This window comes from Octopus sinensis, linkage group LG19 (genome assembly GCF_006345805.1).
Source record: "Octopus sinensis linkage group LG19, ASM634580v1, whole genome shotgun sequence".
Lineage (NCBI taxonomy): Eukaryota > Metazoa > Mollusca > Cephalopoda > Octopoda > Octopodidae > Octopus > Octopus sinensis.
Window position 1 is genome coordinate 24,812,794 of NC_043015.1, and position 23,118 is coordinate 24,835,911.

Here is a 23,118-nt window from a genome sequence, read left to right on the forward strand (position 1 = left end):
CAACAATCTAAGTACGTCACGAGGTATCTAGACAGGAATTCTACTCACGTGCCAAGTTTCATCAAAATCAATAAAATTATGTAGGAGGAGTTAGCTAACAATGCCACAAACAAACACACACCGATTTTCCAAATATGCAGTATATATGTATGTGTGTGTGTATATATATATATATATATATATATATATATATGAGAGGTACTGGTATCCAGATGACCTAAGGTGGCAGGCAACACTATGTAAGTGCTATGGAAGGACCGTAGTTAAACTCTCGGTTACATAATAGTATGAGTGAGGAGTCTAATGCAGGTCTTGTATGAGCATGTATATAGTGAACTCTACTATTGCCCTCTATTTAACCACCTCATATCATCTCTGATGAAATGATATCCCTAATATCCCAGAAACAGCTGTAAGTCTAACTATCTCTTTATAAATCTCCTGAAAATTCACACAGCTTTGGCTTTGTTGTCTCATTTTATTTAACACACACACACACACATGCACACATACACACATGTATATATACTTACAAACATATATGTAGATACTGACATGTATATGTATATATATTTATGCATATATGGGTACAGGACGTCACAAAACATTTGACTCTTTTCTGTACAGTTCTCTCCCTCTCTCTTCTTTTCTCTAATTCTGTTTTCTCCCTTTCACCATTTTCTACCTGTCCCTCTTTCTCTTTCTCTCTCACTCTTCCTCTTTTACTCTTTCATTGCTCACATGTGACCATCGTCCATCTTTTTTTCCACAACTGCTCATCTTTCTTTCCTTCCGGTCTGTTACACAGACCAGAGGTATTCTTGTCTGTCTCCTCTCCTGTGAAAGAATGTTTCTCAGTGTTTGCCACCTTACTCTGTCTGGCTTAGCAGCCCTCACCTTTTGTTTCACTGTCCTGATTTTGTTACCAACTTTAACCCTCTGTAAAATTCCACATTTTATTTTGGTTTGCAGGAGGAACTGCTTTCCCGATGGCACATATTGTCATGAATTGCTCGAAATGTGGAGTAGATAAACAACCAACAACTGATGAAGGGTCGTTCTTTATGTTACTTTTCTTGTTCTCCATTTGTTTCTCTTGTTGTTCTCAAAAAATCAGTTTGTCTTCATATTTCATGTTGTTTTTGTTTTGTGACTTCTTATACTCATATATGCATATTTATATATCTCTTTCTGTTTTATTTGTTTCAGTCATTTGACTGCGGCCATGCTGGAGCCCCGCCTTTAGTCGAGCAAATCGACCCCGGGACTTATTCTTTGTAAGCCCAGTACTTATTCTATTGGTCTATTGTGCCGAACTGCTAAGTGACGGGGACGTAAACACACCAGCATCAGTTGTCAAGCAATGCTAGGGGGACACACACACACACACACACATACATACACATATATATATATATATATACGACAGGCTTCTTTCAGTTTCCGTCTACCAAATCCACTCACAAGGCATTGGCCGGCCCAGGGCTATAGCAGAAGACACTTGCCCAAGATGCCACACAGTGGGAATGAACCCAGAACCATGTGGTTGGTTAGCAAGCTACTTACCGCACAGCCACTCCTGACATATATATGTCAGTATGTACATATATGTATATAAGCCTACATATATATTTTATTTATATTATTTGAGTGAACACCACACACCTATTTCCAAGTAACTATCTATCTATCTATCTATCTATCTATCTATATATATATATATATATATATATTATATATATATATATAATATATATATATACATACATACATATACATACATACAAATATATAGATAGCTAGATAGAGAGATAGATTGATTGATTGATTGATAGACAGATAGATGATGTTATTCAAAGATTAACAGATGAAAGAGTTTCCTTTTGTCTTGATTATTATTTTCATAATCTCCTTACTGTATTTACTATCGAAAACAAGAACACGTACACGACCACACCCACATATATATACAGCAATATATAAACAAAACACAATATCTCATTCAAATAAAATATTTTAAAAAAGAGAATCAAAATCCATCAACTCCATTATGGTTGGGAGAAAACAGTTTACTGAAAATAGCTGCCCTCACATTCCATCCTGGCCTCAAGACAGCTCACATCCTGGCATGTGCATTCCTTGCTGTATTCGTAGGAAGATATTCAAACATTTCTATGATTTGATCTTTGTGTTACAAGCAGAGTGGTTGGTGTCTTTTTTCAACCAAAGCCTACACATAGTAATCCACATAATTACAAATGGGAGAATGAAGAGACCAGAAAGTGAAGTCATAGGAATTCTCTGACAGCCACTTCGGACTCTTTCCAGAGATACAATCTTCCAGCAGTAGTCTTATCCAGTCAGGGTTTGACCATAGTCTCCAGCACTTTCACATAGCTATCTGAATTGAGCATGAAGCCCTATTCAAAGATATCGGGCATATGGACACAGTTAATATGCCTGCAATGTCCCTTTTTGCTGGCCACAACTTTGTGCTTTTTGTTGCTGCTGTCCTTTCCCCATCTTTCAGCCTTTAAAGTGTTCACAGTACATTGAGCAGCAGTCATGATGTTGGTGATTTGACACATAGCATGAATCATGACACAAGTAACTCTTTTCCAATATTCCCATAGTTTCCAGCCATCCATGTCAATTAGCTTCTTCTCAACTACAATTGTAATCTTTAGGCTCTCCAATGCTGTTAGCTGTTTGCCAATACATCAAGTTGTCACCCCAAAAAGGAGGCATAAAATATTGTCAAATGTAACTAAAAAAACCCTGCATTATATTTGTATATACAACTATATATATATACACACACACAAACACATGCACTGAGAGATAGATAGATAGATAGATAGATAGACAGATAGATAGATATAGACAATAAAAATGCATACATACATGTGGATGTATGTCTAAATGTATTCCTACTGATTTGACAGATTAAAAATGAAAGTTAAGTTCCCCATATTCAATTTTCTTTTCAAATTTAACTGTTTCTATTTCAGTTCAGCTATTGACCAAACAAGTCATCCTTAAAACGAAATCAGCAGCAATAAGACTTAATCGGCAAGGGGAGAGAAAAGAGAGGCTGGCGAGGGTGGTGTGAATAGGAAACTGTAACATACTCTTCTTGTTAAAGACAAATACAGAAAGAAATGTTTGTGCTGAAACCTATTTTTGTAGTAGTAGTAGTAGTAGTAGTAGTAGTAGTAGTAGTTGTTCCACTCGTATTCCAGACGAGATTCGATCCAGCAGATCAGAGATGAAACATTTTCCAGCTGTGTCATGTTATCATTTAGGAGTCACACAGCCACAAGTTTACCCAAGATAATGTAAAGCAAACACAAGGAAATGTTTTGCTTCTTTTTTTCTTTTGTGTGAGTCAATGAAGGAGATCGAGTTGACTCACATGAATGAATTTAATATTACAATTCTAGCTTTATTCTGTCGAGGTTGGCTTTGCTTTAGACTCCTCACTCATAAAATGAAGTACCAGTTGAGCACTGGGGTCGAAGTAATCAACTTATTCCCTACCCCAAAACTGCTGGCCTTGTGCCAAAATTTGAAATCAATGTAACAGTCAAAAGTGACTAATCAAAATGTCCACTTGTGATCATCTCACTGCTATTTTTATTTTTTTTTTTTGTTACACATCTAACCATATGGTGGGCTACAAATGACCATATGACCATATGGCTGGCTGCAAATACATGCTATTGAAAGAGTCCAAAATATTTGAAGTGCATTTCACATTCTAACTAGCCTATGCTATGCTAGCATGAATTTATTATGTCTCTAAGCCCTGCACATCAATAAGAGATGTTATCTCAGGATGGATACCTCAGTATCTAGGCTATCAACTGTGTATATACATTAAGTATGATACATAGATGGATGACTTACCTAAATTTATTCTATCACTGTGAAAAGATTTTTTTAAAGACTATAGGAATTGATTTAAGGTAGATTTGGCTGCTATTTCTAAATCACTCATTGACTTGTAAAAACAAACACAATATATGAAGGTCAACTGAAAATTTCACACACTGACCAAGATACTCACATGAAATGTGAACAAATGAGGTTTATTTTTCAGTCCACACATTTCTTCCGTTTTCCGCGCTAGCACGGGTTGGACGGTTTCGACCGGGGTCTGGGGAGCCAGGGGCTGCCCCAGGCTCCAGTCTGGTCTGGCAGTGTTTCTACAGCTGGATGCCCTTCCTAACACCAACCACTCCGCGAGTGTAGTGGGTGCTTTTTACGTGCCACCTGCACAGGTGCCAGAGGGGTCTGGCATCGGCCACGGTCGGTTGGTGCTTTTTATGTGCCACCTGCACAGAAGCCAGTCGGGGCGGTGCTGGCATCGGCCACGTTCGGATGGTGCTTTTTATGTGGGGGGGGGAGGGTGCAGAAATATAGGGGAGCACCAGTGGGGAGGGGTGTTCGGATGACAGGTTCTAGACAAGTAGAACGTAGGATATCACGAGAGGGGTAATGCATGGTGAAATAGCGTATTGAAGAGGGGGGTTCGAAGAGTAGACACCTATAATGGTGGTGGGAGAAGCGACATCCGGTATAGATGGAGCAAAAATATAGAGATATCCGGTATTGGTGGTGGGGGTGGGCAAGGGTGGGTGCACCGCGAATACGCGAAGGTTGAAAGACGAGAGAGCGAGGACTTGGACGGGCAAAATTAATAAAGGGACGGTGGAGAAATGGAGAAATTATCGGCACATAATGATGAGAGGAATTAGGGAATACAATGACAACTGCTTAAGCGTATTAGTAATTAGTAAGTAGATAAAATAGATAGATAGATAAAAACATAATCAAGAAATGAGGCACGTTACTTGACGGGCTGGCTTAAAAATGCTCTTAGCAATGGAAGGGGGAAGGAAGAGGGGGAGGGCAGACAACGTAAAAGAGGGACAGAGAGAAAGGGAATAGTGGAACCCCGCGAAATATATTATTATTATTATTATTATGGCTGCCCCTCGTTATCGAGTATGGCCATTGCACGAAGCTTAACTGTTACTGGTGCTGTGATCAAATGTGACTTTTTAGCCCAGCTAAAGATCTACAATGTCTTATACAGAATTGGCAACTAAAACCTTTACCGGTAATAGCCGGCTGTAGTTGTATGTCGTATGGCAGCCCCTCGTTATCGAGTATGGCCATTGCATGAAGCTTAACTGTTACTGGTGCTGTGATCAAATGTGACTTTTTAGCCCAGCTAAAGATCTACAATGTCTTATACAGAATTGGCAACTAAAACCTTTACCGGTAATAGCCGGCTGTAGTTGTATGTCGTTTAAGTCTTCCTGCCGAATTACACTCTCTTCTACATACCCGACAGATATGATTAGTATGGTGTGTTACACCACCACCAGTGGCCAGGTTGTCACTCATCTGTCTCGCTTTATGACTACGAAGATGACTCTTGAGTCCAGCTTTACTGAGAGTTAGTTAAAGGAGAATGACCTCCACATAAACCAAAATATATATATATACATACATACATATATACATATATATATATATATACATATATATATATATATATATATATATATATATATACATATACATATACATACATACATATATATATATATATATACATACATATATATACATCATCATCATCATCATCATCAATGTTTTATGTCCGCTTTCCATGCTCAATCTGATCTGGCAAAGTTTCTACAGCTGGATGCCCTTCCCAATGCCAACCACTCTGGGAGTGTAGTGGGTGTTTTGTGTGCCACCGGCATGAGGGCCTGTCAGGCGGTACTGTCATCGGCCATGTCAGCAATTTTGATATATATGTATATATGAAATGTGTGCGTGTGTGTGTGTGTGTATGTATGTGTGTGTGTGCATGTGTATGAAAACGAAACTTGACAATGCAAATAAATCGTAATTTGGTATTGAAAACCGAATCCAAAACAGTTTCTGCAATGTTCCACGTATTAAGTATTGTAACTTCAATGTTTACTTAACTTTTAATTGCTAATATTATTTATATTATTTATACAAGTACACACACACACACATGGTTGTATACATACATAAATACATACATACATAATACATAAATACATACATACATATATATATATATTATATATATATATATATATATATATGTATATATACATATACATACATACATACATAATATATATATATATATATACATACATATATATACATCATCATCATCATCATCATCAATGTTTTATGTCCGCTTTCCATGCTCAATCTGATCTGGCAAAGTTTCTACAGCTGGATGCCCTTCCCAATGCCAACCACTCTGGGAGTGTAGTGGGTGTTTTTTGTGTGCCACCGGCATGAGGGCCTGTCAGGCGGTACTGTCATCGGCCATGTCAGCAATTTTGATATATATGTATATATGAAATGTGTGCGTGTGTGTGTGTGTGTATGTATGTGTGTGTGTGCATGTGTATGAAAACGAAACTTGACAATGCAAATAAATCGTAATTTGGTATTGAAAACCGAATCCAAAACAGTTTCTGCAATGTTCCACGTATTAAGTATTGTAACTTCAATGTTTACTTAACTTTTAATTGCTAATATTATTTATATTATTTATACAAGTACACACACACACACATGGTTGTATACATACATAAATACATAAATACATACATACATACATACATAAATATATATATATATATATATATAATATATATATATATATACATATATAGTTATAAAATATTGGGGTTTAGTTTACAGGTGATCTAAATGACAAGGTACACTGGGTAAGTGCTGTAACGGATTACCAGGACTCCAAGCTCATACCCGAGATGGGGGTTATAGAACCATTGCAGACTTCCAATATAGCAGATATATAATTATGGAGATGTACTTATATAGCAAGTGACCTGATCTGAGATCGTGTTCTGAAACAAAACCAATTGCAGCGTGGAAGGTGTTTTTAGCCATTTAAGAAACACACAAAAATTGTTAGATTCACTTCAACATTTAAATTTAATTTGTCAAAATATTCTTGCCACTTTGAAACCACAACCTGTTTGACAACAAACACTGAGGCAAGAAAAACATTTCAAGTTGTATATGTTATTATCATTAGAGAAAATTTTCTAATACTAATAATATTTATGACTTGAAATGCTTGTCTTGCTTCAGTGTTTGTTGTTTTCTTTAACAAATATACATATATGTATATATGTGTATTTGAATTCATGACCTTACAGACGTGAGCCAAATTCCCTAATCACTAAACCACGTGCCTTCATGCTCATTAATTAAGACAGAAAAGTTCCAACTATAAATAAGTATAAAAAAGAGAAAATTTGAATAAAAAAACAATATTCCATAAAGTTGTTTGCAGAAAGTGATTGTGTTGTTTCCTACCTCCCACACATAAGGTGTTCTTTTTACATAACCTTTTAGCATTTCAATCAACCGGATCTGGTCAGAATATTCTGCATGTTTTATGTTCAAGCTGGCTAGATCTGGCCTCTCATGCCTGGATAGGCATGAGAGGCCAGTGTCTTTTGTAAAATGTACAATCACATCGTTGAAACCTCAAAAGCAATGAAATAATACAGGATTGATTTAAAGTGATGTGAACACACAAGCATTACGTTCGGCAGAATAATCTGAGTACTGAAGGGCTAATCTACCCTGAGTCTATAACAAAATACATCAGAACCCTTTGTATAAAGAGAAAGAGAGAGGAGTTCTTCCTTTGTTCTCTGATGCTGAACTGCAATTAAAGTAAAGCTCAGTCTGGATTATGGGATACGCTATTGCCAAGAGGATCCGTTTTTCAGTGATGCAGAAATATTAACAAAAACATATAATTCCTTTAGACATAGTAATCATAAATAACCTATATATATATATATATTATATATATATATATATATATATATATAATATATATATATATACACATATATACATACATTTTCCAAATTACCAGCATATATGCATGTGCATGTATGTCTCTATATATATCTTTATATACACAATCATATGAATAATATAAAACTGAAGAGATTTTTTGACTAAATAAATGGAAAAAATAATAAAAAGTTTATTAATAAAGACTTTTTCCTCACCCCACTTCCTTCTATGTTGTGTTTATTTTTCACTTTCTCTTAGAATTAGTTTCCAAAATATCCATTTCAAATACTTGATTTTTCAAATACATCTATCGATCTTTTGCTGCCTTGTTGCCTTATTTCAAAATATTCCATTTCCCAGATATTGGTTATTCTTCAGATTTATTTAGCTATGTGTTCTTGTGTTGATGTTGTGTTTTTGTTTCTTTTTCTCTCTCTTTTTGTTTTATATTTTGCTTTTCTTTTTTGTGTTGTTTCTCTATATTTCTTTTATTTATTCTTTCCGTTTTGTCTTATTACAAGAATTCTAATCTGCAAATGAAGCTATGCACTAATTCTGTTCCTACTGGGATTATCTACAGGAATGGAAAATTAATTGAATTTTGATTCAATTTTTTTTTTGTTTTTGTTTTATGTTTTGTTTGTATTTTTGGCAGAAATATTATTTTGCAATACTGGCCTATATTTCCATAGCAGCCAGCATCCATGGTATACTAATATTACTTCACAGGCATACCGTTTCTCTTTCTCTCCTCTCTCTCTCTCTCTCTCTCTCTCTCTCTCTCTCTCTCTCTCTCTCTCACTCTCTCTCTCTCTCTTACACACACACACACACAGATGTACAACTTAGAACTCCACAGACACTGCTGTACACAGAAACATAGAAATCAAAAGGCTGCAGCCAGCATCACTGCTACATCATCAGCAGACCATTCGATGGAGGGGTGGTTTACAGGCTATAGATCTAATAAATATCATTATTGCTGTTGTTATTGTTGACATTTTCATTACTGTAATTAATATTATTGTTGTTGTTATTATTATTATCGTTGTTAGTGTTATTGTTGTTGTTGTTCTTCTTCTTCTTCTTCTTCTTCTTCTTATTATTATTATTATTATCATTATTATTATTATTATTATTATTATTATTATTATTATTATTATTATTATTATTAATATTATAACATTGTTCTTTGTTTATCTCACTATTATTTTTATTATTATTAACCTCATAATGTGTTTTTTCTTCTTTTATTAATCTGAAAGAAATTAATTTCAAAAACAAAACCATTATTATTATCAATATTGATTGTAACATAGCTGCATGTCTTCATTTGCCGCAAAGTGGTTTAGATGGAAATATCAGACCTTGTACCAGACTGGTAATTTATTTCATTGAAGCTGGGAAAGTTGAAGAGTAAAGTCTGCCTCAGTAGGAATTGAACTCAGAATGAAAACAGTCATTGATTACACAGTGTAAAGTGGTTCAACATGTCTGCCATTTCAGCTTCATCTGCCAATAATGTTAATATTGGTTTCACATTTTGACACAAGGCCAGCAATTTCGAGGGAGGTGATAAGTCATTTACATTGATCTCTCCCTAACCCCAGTGCATAACTGGGACTTATTTTATCGACCCCAAAAGGATTAAAAGGCCAAGATGACCCTGGCAGTATTTGAGCTCAGAACATAAAGATGGAAGAAATGCTGTTAAACGTTTTGTATGGCATTCAAGGATTCTGCAAGCTCGCCACCTGCAACAACATTAATATTAGGAAACGGAGGATTAGTTGAACTATTGGTGCATCTAATGAAATGCTATGCTGTAATTACAGATTTTACATTCTCAGTTCAAATCCTGCTAGGAACAACATTGCTTTCATCTTTCTGGGGTCAATAAAACAAAGTATTAAACAAGTTCTGGGATTTATATGATCATTAATTCCTCCTGACTTCCAAATTTCATACCTGGTACCTATGGTAGAAACAACATTAGTAAATTGTCATCATCCCAATCATCATTTAATGTTTGTTTCCATGCCAGCATGGATCGGATGCTTCAAGAGGATCTGACTTACATGAGCACCAGTGTCCGCTTTGTCATGGTTTCTATGGCTGGATGCCCTTCCTAACAGCAACCAATTTACAAAGTGCCCTAGATGCATTTTCATTGGCATCTACTTTAATGAGGTCACCAAGCAACTTATAAGACAAGAGCCCTCAACTGAATGGGTGTGTGTGTAGTATTGAGGGAGGTGATTTTTATGTCTGGTGATGAGAGATTAAAATCTGATAAAGCAACAGGAACAGGTGTCTTGACGAAGAGGAGATACATGGCACCCCCTGCTGTAGAGGGAGAAAAAACTGAGAGTTGGTGGGGATAAAGAAACAGAGAGGGTAGGGTAGGAAGTAGGTAAGTACAAGAGTACGAAAGGAGTGTGATAATCACTAACCATGAGGTTAGAGATGTGGGCAGAGGTGGAAACTGTATAGGGGACACACAAATGGATAACCTGGTCAGTAGTGAATGTCAGTTTGGTGGTTGGAGAGTGAAGAGCATAACTAGACAGAGAAAACAGAAATGAGTACATAACAGTGCAGTGCTCTACAGTTTGTAGAGTACATAAAAGTAGAGGACATAGGAGTGAAGTAGCATGCAGGCACCAGCTAGCGTTTAAATGTTATTTATCAAAGATGAGCACAAATGCAGGACAGGTTGTTAAATGTGAGGCACTCAGTAGCATCGGGTGATTTTGTTGCTTTTTTTTCCAAACATGATATGGTTTATGTATTATCAATAATATAATCCATTATAAGCTGACCCCTATTTTAAAACTTTGAACAATTCAAATTCTCTGAACACAAACAGGGACAAACACACAATTTCTGTGTGTATGTGTGTATTTGTTTGAATGCATACAAGTGTGTGTGTATGTTATAGATGTGTAAGTGTGTATGTTATAAATGTGAATCTATATGTGGATGTATATATATTCTATGGCTGTGTGTATGTGTACATGCATATGTAACTGTTTGTTTATGTATACATAATCATATGTGTGCATGACTATGCATCTTCGTATAAATACATATATGTGTGCGTAAGTGGGTGTGTATGTGGATGTGTATATAAGTTAGTATGTAGATGTCAATAACAAATTCTTATCTTCAAACTTCAAAGTGAAATTTCAAAACAACAACAACAGCAACAACAGCAATCATATTAAAAGAACTGTTTGATATTCCCTTTCCTGACATTGGTAATTTAATGAACAACTTTCAACCTAAATGATTACATTTTCCCTTTGATATATATATATAATATATATATATATATATATATATATATATATATATAGATATTACATATATATATATATTATATACATACATATATACATACATATATATACATATACATACATCTATATACATATACATACATATATAATATACATATACATACATATATATATACATATATTACCATATATATATACTATATATACATATATATACATATATATATATACATCTATATTCATATACATATATATACATTATATATACATATATATACATATATATTATACATATATATACATACATATATATATATATGTATATATATATATATATGCACATACATATGTACATATTTATATATATATGTATATATATATATTTGTATATATATATATATGTATATATATATAAGTATATAAATATATGTATATATATGTATATGAATATATATATATATATATATATGTATATATATATGTATATATATATTGTTAAAACTGAAAGAAAGAGGACTCTACGTATTATGTGTGTGGGTTGTGTGTATATGCTTGAGAAAACCTGTCAAGTCAAGTAAAACCAATATTGTATCAGGAGCCAGTAGCCCCTGACTGGCTCCCATGCCGATGGCATGTAAGATGCCCTATCCTAATGTGTTCGTTGTCAGGCCTGCCTTACTGGCTCCTGTACTGGTGGCAAGTAAAAAGCACCATCTGAACAAGATCGTGCCAGGTCTGCCTTACTGTTTCCTGTGCCAGTGGCACATAAAAAGCACCCACTACACTCTTGGAGTTGTTGTCATTAGGAAGGGCATCCAGCTGTAGAAACTCTGGTGCAGCCGCTGGCTCTCCAGTCCTCAGTCAAACTGTCCAACCCATGCCAGCATGGAAAACGGACGTTAATCGATGATGTTGATGATGATGTGTGCGCTTATGTGTGTGTGAGTATAATATATGTATAAATGCATGTATATGTTTGTTTGGTGTGTATGTAGTATTTATAAGATATATATTTATTTTAAGGTATATATATATAATACATATACATACACACGTATACATATACATACAGGCATACATACACATACACACACATATAAGTATATAATATATATTTTTATATATGAATATATATATTTATATAACTTTTTACATAAATATATGTATTTATATATATCACATTTATTTATATATATGTACATACACACACATACATATTGTTATTTTGGGTTATAGCATTTCTTCTTTATTTCACTTTTAATTAAATACATTCATAAATATTATGATTTGTGGATAATATGATAGCAAATTGATAGTATTCTTTCGGTAAGTTTTAGTTAACCACTCAACACAAAGGCACAAAATTTTCCTATTAACTGAAGTTGGTACATTAACTAAAGACAACACACACTTTATGTATGTGTCTATGTATGTATGTGTATGAGTGTGCGTGTGTGTGTGTGTGTGTGTGTATAAACACACACACACATATATACATAATATATATTATATGTATCAGATCCTTGCTTGTACTTTGTCATAGTAAAAAAGTGAGAGTGAAAGTATCGAAAAAGATCAAAGTATTGAAAAAGATGAAACACCCCAAACACATAAGAGGAAAGTGTAAAGCATAAATCCTATATTTGATTGAATTCTTTACAATTGCTTTTTGAGTTTTGTCTCTTTTCCCTTTTTTCTTTTTTTTTTCTTGCTTTGCCGTTTTTGGTACTGAAGATAGGTCTGACTGATTAGAGCTTGTTTGGTACATCAATAAGGCCAATCAAAACATTATTGATCTCCTACATATCATACAGAAATTATTCATGTGTGTGTGTGTTTCTTTTTTTTTTCTTCTTTCAATGAGTGATTTTGTTGTTAAAGACAATTGCTGTTCGGTTGACTACGGAAAGTGAAAGTACAAAACTAAAAACGGAAAAACAAGTTGCTGTTAACGGAACAAAACTATAACAACAAAAAAACAAGAAAAACACAGAGAAAGAGAGAAAGAGGGTGCACGTGTATGAGAGAGAGAGAGAGAGAGAGAGAGAGAGAGAGAGAGAGAGGAGAGAACATTATGTTTTATCTGTCTAAGTAAAATTAGCTGATTGAGATTGTATAATTTGATTGGGACTATATCTTCTTCTTCCACTGTCGATCACCAATGGCATACGAAGTACCATGTCATTAACAAGTCTTTCATTCATAGAAATTATTCATCTAACTAATAATGTTTTTTATTTATATCAAGTGACATTAAGAAACATGTGTGTATGTAGATATGTTTATAAATATGTATATGTACGTGTGTATATATATATATATTTATATTTATGTACGCATACATATGCATTTAAATATAGATATACCAATGTATGTATAAGGATGTATGTAGAGTTGATTTTCATGTGCTGCTGCTCTCAAATTATACAGCAAAATTACAAAAAGGAATCGGTTGATGTGTCATGGCTTCATCAGGCTAACAGTATGAAGATACTAACATGTGGATAGGGTTTGTTGGATATACACACACATGCACACACAACACAACATCCATGCATGCAGACAAACACACTTAAGCATGTATGAATATGTCATTGTTCAGGTTTATTTGATATGTATGCATGCATGTATGTATATATGTATGTATGTATGTATGTATGTATGTATGTATGTATGTATGTATGTATGTATGTATGTATGTATATCTGTATGTATGTATGTATGTATGTATGTATGCATGCATGTATGTAGGTATATATGTATATATGTATATATGTATGTATGTATGTATGTACGTATGTATGTGTATACATATATGCATGTATACATATTTATATGTGTATTATTTATACATTTATACATATATATACATACATATATAGATAGATAGATTTGTATACTTATAAAGAAATGTACACACACACGCACACACGTATACATATATATGTACACACCCATACATATGCATAAGCATAAACTCACAGATGCATAAATGAAATATCTACCTACACCACCACTATACACACACACACACACACGCACACAAAAATGCATACATATCTATATATATATGTGAATATATATAGATATATACCAGTTTTTCTTTTTTTTTCCTGTCTCTAACATTCTTATTTCCAAAGTTCACATCTAATCAAGAAAATGACAAGGACACCAGTCTGCAACTGAAACATTTGATTAGATAAATTAAACACACAGCAGGTTATATATTTCCTTTTCTTGTATTACTACTGATTAGATATGTGTTAACGAACTGTTGGTCCGATAATGATGTAGGGTAAAAAGAAAAAAACCGTCTGGAACACATACTTGCATGCAGACATACATACACATATATATTTACACACAAACACATTATATATAATATATATATATATATATATATATATACGTATGTATATATATATATATATATATATATATATATATATATATATATATATATATATATATGTATGTATATATATATCTATATATATATATCTATATATATAATATATATATATATATATATATATATTATATTATATATATATATACATATATAGATATATAGATATATAGATATATATATATATATATAGTTCATATACTTTATACATATATATATATATAGATAAGAAAGTTGATATATATATATACACATATATACATTGTATGTTTGTATACATAGGCGGTAAACTTGTGACTTAATGATAATGATAAATATAGTCAGGTTTTCTAACAGATGACATGGAGCAATTGTGAAGTGTAATTATCTAAAGAATAGGATATGTTGAAACATTTTTAATAGAAGCAAAAGCGAATAAATAAATTTGTAAGCAACTGACAATAAATATATATATATGTAGGTGTATGTGTTTGTGCATATATATATGTGTGTGTGTGTGTGTGTACATATATATAATATATATATATAATGTGTGTGTGTGTGTATATATATAAATAGTGAAATGAAAAATGTTTGGAATATGTTAGAAGAACTATTATAAAAACAAAAAGATAGAATTTGGGAAATGGATAAAAACATGAAAAAATGTAAACAATCAAATAAACATTATAATAAAACTGGAAAAGAAACTTTTCCTAAGTTTGGTGTGAGAGAAATCATTGTCCAGAGCTTGCAAATTATAGTTAAGTATATTTACTAAAAAAAGCAAAGATATGCAGATATTCTAAATGTATTTATTGTTTTTGATTACCATTAGTAGCGTTATCATTTAGAGTGAAAGCATAAAAAGAAATTAGTATTATAATAGGAACCATTGCTCTTGAAAATACACTGAAATAATAATGATGATGATGATGATAGAAATAATGTCAATAACAAAAATAATGGCAGTAGTAGCATCATCATCATAAGTAGCTCCACCACAGCCATTGCCATCAGTAGAGGTACCAGCACCACCACCACCACTGCTATCATCATTGTCATCATCAAAAACATCAAAAAAAAAACAAGAAAAAAACCAATCCTCCATACCAGTGGGACTGAGCAGTGTCCAAAACCATTCTTTGACACAAGAAGTGAATAAGGAGAAGAGAAAAAAGAAGAGATAAAAAGCATCAAGCAAAAGTTTAGCACCATTTCTCAGAAATGCTCAATTAAGAAAAATAAAGAATTTTGTGGAATATTGTAATCTGAATAGAATATTAATCATGTCTCATTAGTGCACAACATCACCTGGGGGTGCCATTAGAGGAGTCCACTCTCTAAGCATTTGGACCAAGTCTGCAGTGAGAAGGTGACATGGTATCTTTGTGCTCTGCTACCTACTATGGTACTATGGTATTAGGGTACTGCTACATCAATATATTTTGCTCTTCATGAAATAGTCTTAGTCCTCAGATTAACTCTTCCATGGCAGAAAACAATAAAAATAGATAACAAAGCAGAAAAAAAATAACTGAACAAAATTTTAGATGAAAGAACTAAACAAACGTTTACATATCTGGGATGATTATTTCAAAAAAGGGAAATTTGTATCAGCTATCAGGGACATGGAGACTACTACCACTACTACTACTACTACTACTACTACTACTATTGATAATGATGATGCTGATAATGATGATGATGATGATTTCTCTGCTCTAAGTGTCAGGATGATGCTCAACAAGAAATGGAAGCAATTGAAAGATGCTAATAATAATAATAATAATAATAATAATAATAATAATAATAATAATAATAATAATAATAATAATAATAATAATAATAATAATAATAATAATAATATGATAATAATAATAATAATAAATGCCCTGATGCAGTACAAGATAGTGGCTCTCATGGTTTCTGATCTTAACTGATTGGAAGTGTTATCATGTACATTGTTTTGTCTTGGTATAAAAGATGGGCTACAGCAAATATTCTGCTCAATACCACAGATTTGCTTGTCAGTTGTTTGACCTTAACCAGTTGACCATGTCCCTTAGTTGCTGATGATATATGCATCTCTGATGATGAGCAGAAGTAGTGGGGGAGCATCATAGCCGTGTGTTGAAAGGAATTCTTAGAGGTTTGGATAATTCACCTTTGGAAACATGGGTGGTTCGTTCAACATCCTTAAACAATCCTTATTCAGGGACCTTTTGAGCAGGATGGGCTACTCAACCAGAAGAAAATTCTAACTGGGCCCCACCTGCAAGGTCATGTGCTGTTTATCTTGATATGAGATCACCATGTTGTGCACATATGGTTGTGATGCATGTGCCTAGTGTACCCTTATCAGATAGGTAGTCATGATGGGTATACTGGGCTTCGTATATTTTACCCCAGTGTCACTTTCATGGCATGTACTGCTCTCTCACTCAATAATAATAATAATAATAATGTTGTTATTCAGGAGACAAGCTGGCAGGATTGTAAGAGAGTTGGACAAAGTGTGTGGCAGCGTTTCTTCTGAAGCATAACATTTTGGGTTCAAATACCACCAGGGTTCCCTTAAATTTCATCCTTTCATTTGTCAATAAAATAGGGACCAGTTTGAGCAGATCACTTCATGTAATTGACTTGCCCCACTTCTCAAAGCTGCTGGATTTGTGCCAACATCTTCTCAAATAACTGAACAGGCACAAACTTCTCGTTGACCCTCCCACAGTCAAATTAGGTTCAAAATGGAATGAATAGCAGGAGTGACAGTTGCTCCCAACTCATATCAAGTCCCGAAGGAAGAAATGGAAAAATGACTTCTGTGGGACTTGAACTCAGAATGTAATCTGCTGGAATAAGTGGCACATGGCATTTTTTCTAATTCTCTAATGATTCTGCCAATTGCTGGGTCATAAATTTAGACCGATACAAATATATTACACATGGAAAGCTTTATTGAAAAACCTAATGTTTCAATTCAGTTTCTTCTCTTTTTCTGATTTCTAGTTTTGAGTTGGACTTGATTCCCTACATAAATATTCTATTATGCTAAGATAAAATGGTAATTCTCTAAAAGAGAGTCAAAGCAGAAAATTCTGAATCACAAATTTATTAGAAATTGAAAGAAAGTTTGCATCTGAATGTGATGCCAGTCTTTGAAATACAACGATAATTCAGTACATGTTGTGTGCTTATTGAACTTAATTAGGTGCACAAAATCTTAATTGTAATCAACAGATCTTAGAATGACTGAGTGAATATGTTGAGAGAATATGTACCCTCGTTTGGAAACATACGGTAATGATATAAGCAGATATTCAAAGCAGGCCTTCTGCATAAAATATATATAGTTAAATGAGAAGAAATAGCCCCGAAAAAATGTTTAATTGAAATTACACACATAATGAGGAAAGAGTTAACTTTAATGAAAATTCTTTAGAAGCTTGAAGCTTATATATTGTACATGGTGGTGATGATGATGATGGTAATGACGACGGCGACAATGTGATGACATCACAAAGTAGCAATGAATGTATTAGTAAATGTACAAGAATGCATATATATTTATAGATATTGTCATTATCATCATCAAACATCTCTTTTTCCATGCCAGCGCAGGTTGGATGGTGAGACAAGAACAGATAACCCTGAAGGCTCTGCCAGTTTTTATGTCTACTTTGACATGGATTCTAGGGCTGAATGCCCTTCCTAATGCCAACCACTTAACAGGGTGGACTGGGTGCTTTTTATGTGGCACCAGCACCAGTGAGGCTGTCAAGTACCTGTAAGATAAGATCCATTAACTGAGCAGCTTATAGACTGGAGAAAGAAACTATGGCAGTTGGAAAGGTGCAGGTGCCTTACGGAAGAGGTGTATACAGAATCTTGCAAGTGAGAGAAAGAAAGAGATGTGATGTCCAGGTACAATGAGATGGAATAGGAAGTTCACTGAGTGAGAATATTGCTTGTTACAGTAATTAGAATCGTATAATGAAAATATAATTCATAGACACCATCTTCATGGAGGCTGAGATTTATGTTATCGTAACATATACTATTGCTTATCGAACTTTTTGGCTGTTGCCTCTTTTATTTTACTAACGCTTTTACCATACACACTTAGTACAATACATTGCTTCCTGCCCCACTATTTTCAATGCACATTTATACATACTACATGATATAAGGCCATATGGATTTAAATCCAGGTACTATTTTAACATAGATGACAACTTGCCTCAGCACCAACCTGATACATGCAAATATTGAAAGCACAGGTGGTTTTATTCACAATTTGAAGTTTATTATTGCTCAGCACCCAATATAAATCTTTTTACAATCCACACAGAGAAGCACTGGTTTATGCAAACTGCAATCGTTTATATAAAAAGTTTGTAGTTATTCTGAATATTATTAAGATAAATATTTTGTGTAAGGAGGTTCAATAAGAGAAAAAGAATCAGATTTTCGGTTATGATATACATACAATGATACATAAAAACAACTAATGCAAAGAGACTCCAGAAAATATTGCAAACCACACACACACATACACACACACTGATAGACAGATACACATCATCATCATTTAACATCTGTTTTCCATGCTGGCATGTGTTGGACAGTTTCGTTGGAGGTCTGGAGAGCCAGTGGTTGCACCAGGCTGGATGACCTTCCTAATGTCAACCACTCCAAGCGTGTAGTGGGAGTGGTTGACTTTAGGAATGGCATAACAAACATTTGAAATAAAATTGGACATATTTCAGCTTTGCTGGGATCTCAGTAGCTCTGTGTAACATCTGCTGAATTTGCAGAAGTAAATTATGATGAGAAAAACACAGAGAGATGTAAAAAGAATGGATATTTTTTAACATACAAAAATAAGTTAGGCTCAAGAATAAATATTTCAATGCCAAATCCAAATACTCGTTATATTATTAACTTACAGTTCTCTTCAACTCGATTGAAAGACTTTCGGTAACTTTCATTGCTTGAATTCAATAATTTGATAGTATTATCAAGGGCCCGGTTTTCTTTTTCTGCTTTATGTATTTTTGCATCCAGCTCATCTCCAATTACTTGAAGTTCTTCTTTTTCTTGGGCAGCCTGAAAAGAATGGAAAAAAATTAAGAAACAAGAATAAAACAATGCTGTCATGAGAGAAATTTCATTTAATATTTCATTGATAAATATTTCTTATCATCTCACATAAATTATCAAAATGGAACTTTCTTTTTAATACCAAAATCTTCATTCTGTATTTTGTTATTTTTGTCATTTCCAAGTGATTTTCCATAAGATCAGGTTGGTGGTTGTTTTTGTTGCTGACATTTTTTCCTCATACTTTGGAAAGTTATCTGTTTTCTTCTTTTTTTTTAGATTCCAAGAAAAAAAAATTAATCAGTGAAAAGAGGAGATTGTTATTAAGGTTTTGTGTTATTGAGTGAAATGAGGGGAAAATAACAAACAAAATATAAATAAAAAGAGATTAAAAAAGAAAATTCCAAATGGCTTCTTCTCATTTTCAACTGTACACTGCATCTGACCTCTACAATATTTCATTAGCAATCTCTGAAGATTTTGAGTTCTATATAGATAAGGAATATACTAAGATGTGTATTAAATATATTTTTGAATTCAGATGCAATATATGTATGCATGTATGTATGTATGTATATATGTATATATACATATATGTGTGTGTTATATATATATGTGTGTGTGTGTGCATGTGTGTGTGTTGTATATATATATATATATATACATACACACACACACACACATATATACACGTATATATGTATGCAAGCATGTGTATCTGTGTGTGTGTACGCACACACACACATACATACACACACGCACAACAATGCAGTATGCAATAATATTCAGCAAATATATTTTGGGTGAGTTATTTATTTATCAATATTATCATGGTAGTGTTTTTTGTTTCGTTTTTTATTTTTCTTGCCTTCTGTGTTTACTTTAGATGACTATTGTGAAAATGGTAAAGTATTTTCAAAAATTAAACTTTAGCATAGAATACATTAAGTCTCTAAAGCTGAAGCCCAATTGTCTTCTTCACACTCAAACAGTTGCCTGTTTCCAATCTTTGGTTAAAATTTATTTCATTTATTTCATTACATTTTATGTACAAAACATCTCTGGGAGAAATCAAAATTTTACACTTTCTATTTCAACAAGTCTTTTTACAAACATCTTTGACTTGTTAGAAAAAACAAAACTGTCAAATTAAATTTATTTTAATGAGATACAGAAACCCTTCAAGGCAGTGTCCCAAGATGGCCACAGTCCACTACCTAAAATCAGAAAAAGAATAAAATAACATTCTGGACTGAAATATAAATAAGAATGTTGGAACCACGCATGTTTATGGTGAGCCTTTCAAATGGCGAGTGATAGAGAATAAAGGTTGAAAGAAAATCCTGTGCTTACAGTCACTTGGTGATAATATATCACCATCAAGTGTCGAATATCTGTGTATTTGATGGTGAGACAGATTCATCTATTAATATTTCGGACACAGATTTTGGAAAGGATCCATAAGTGTAGGACAGGACACCTACCTGTCAAATACATGCACTTTTTATTTAGATTATTTTACTGCCTACGTCTGTGTGCATTTAAAATTGAATGTAACATAAAAAAAGATTGCAATGCCCAGAGTTGTAGACATAACTGTTTTCAAGGAAACCCTTTCAAAGGTATTTGCAGCAGTTTGGAAACTTATTGTCTGTAGCTGTTGGAACATGTAGTGATCAAGCAAAATATTTATTGTGATAATTCAAATGCAGTGTCAAGTTTGTTCAATTAATATTCCATGTTGTTCTAAGAACCTTATTATACCCATTGCTAAATCAATCAGACTACTTTTGAGAGCAGGACCCACATGTTTCTGACAATTTTAAAAGATGTGTGTGTGTGTGTGTGTGTGTACATACATGTCATGTTGATATTGAACAGTGAGAATGAGTGCTCAACAGCCGTAGATAAATATTCTTTATTTGTGAGTTAACAAGGCTCCTTCACTCAACATGAAACCAATGGTAACTTTGATAGGTTTTGGCCAGTATAGGTCCAGGCCATGTCTAATTTAATAGCACCACCTGGTGAAGTCTTTTAGTCATATATGGGGCAACATGGCCCACTATAGCAAAGAGTTATTATTGCTAGAGACATACCCAGGCGTAGGAGTTTTGTCCGGGATATTTTGAAGAAATTTGTCCTGTGAACATTTGAATTTTATGGGATCTGTTTTTGTATTGACATATTTTGGTATGGTATTAAAGAGAGCTGGACCAGTTGAGGTAAAGTAATTGTGATGCAATGTTGCTATGTGTACCACAGGGGCCAAGTCTTGGATGGATTTTAAAATTGACGCCAACATCATTTGTGCAATATTGCTGGAATATTTTCCACATAATACAAATGATGTAATGCTACCAGTAGCGTTGGAGAGATTGAGGTTATTTTAATCAACCCCAATGCCTCTCATGCCATCTATCCTTCTTGTTATTGACTTCTGGAGTGCTTCTACTTTCATAATGGGTTGCTTTGTATGGGGGAACCACATTGGGGAACAGCATTCAAGGTGGGGTCAGGCAAAAGTAGAGTAGAGAAGGATGATGGTGTAGGTATCTCTAGACTGAAAGGTTCTCAGAATCCAGAAGCACATCCTGCAGGCCAAGTCAACCTTGCTGTTTATGTGGGGACTCTAGCTTAGATTGCAATCAACAATTACTCCAAGGTCTCTGGTGTTGTTGGATGTCATGAGGGAGTCCCTCGAGGGAAAAGCATATCGTAATTTCAGTTACCTCCTCTTTTCCAAAGTGGATCAAATCAAACTTATCTTCATTTAAAAGTATATTACTGTTTTCTGTCCATTGGACAATAGCAAACAGATCTGACTGAAGGCGTGTTTGGTTTCTCATATGTATGGCTTTCTGGAATTTGGAATAATCTGCAAAGATTTTGAATGTAGAATGTTTGAGGACTCTACTGTCGTTGATGTAAATAATGAAGAGGAGTGTGCCCAACACAGTACCTTGTGGGACACCACTACTGACTTTGGCTGAGCTGGATCGTATTCCCTGAAACACATGTTGGGTTCTGTTTGTCAGGAAACACTTTATCCACTGCAGCAGCTTTCCACAGACTCCAATGTTGGACAGTTTCTTCAGCAGGATTTTGTGGTCCACTCTGTTAAATGCCTTGCTGAAAAGATATATGACGTCAGTGTTGGAACCCTCTCCCAATGCTTTTAAGATATCATCAAAATGGTGCAGAAGCTGCAACAGGCAGTCCCTGCCATCACAGAAAACATGCTGGTTGAGGTTCAGCAGATAGTTGTCTTCAAGGAAGTGAATTATTCATGATCTCAACACCCATTCAAATACTTTAATAATATGAGAAGTGAGTGAAATCAAACGGTAGTTCACTGGAAGAGATTTGTTTCCCTTTTTGAAAACTTGAATGACAGACTGGGAAAGAAAA

General features: G+C 33.9%; 1 protein-coding gene across 1 annotated transcript in view; it reads right to left on the reverse strand.

The window, feature by feature from the left end:
* Positions 1–23,118, reverse strand: part of LOC115222188 (coiled-coil domain-containing protein 39-like) — a 1,476,917-nt gene that overhangs the window by 732,027 nt on the left and 721,772 nt on the right. The window contains exon 16 of the mRNA XM_029792337.2: positions 19,554–19,713. Coding sequence (XP_029648197.1) covers positions 19,554–19,713 — 160 coding nt within the window. The remainder of the gene's footprint in view (positions 1–19,553; positions 19,714–23,118) is intronic.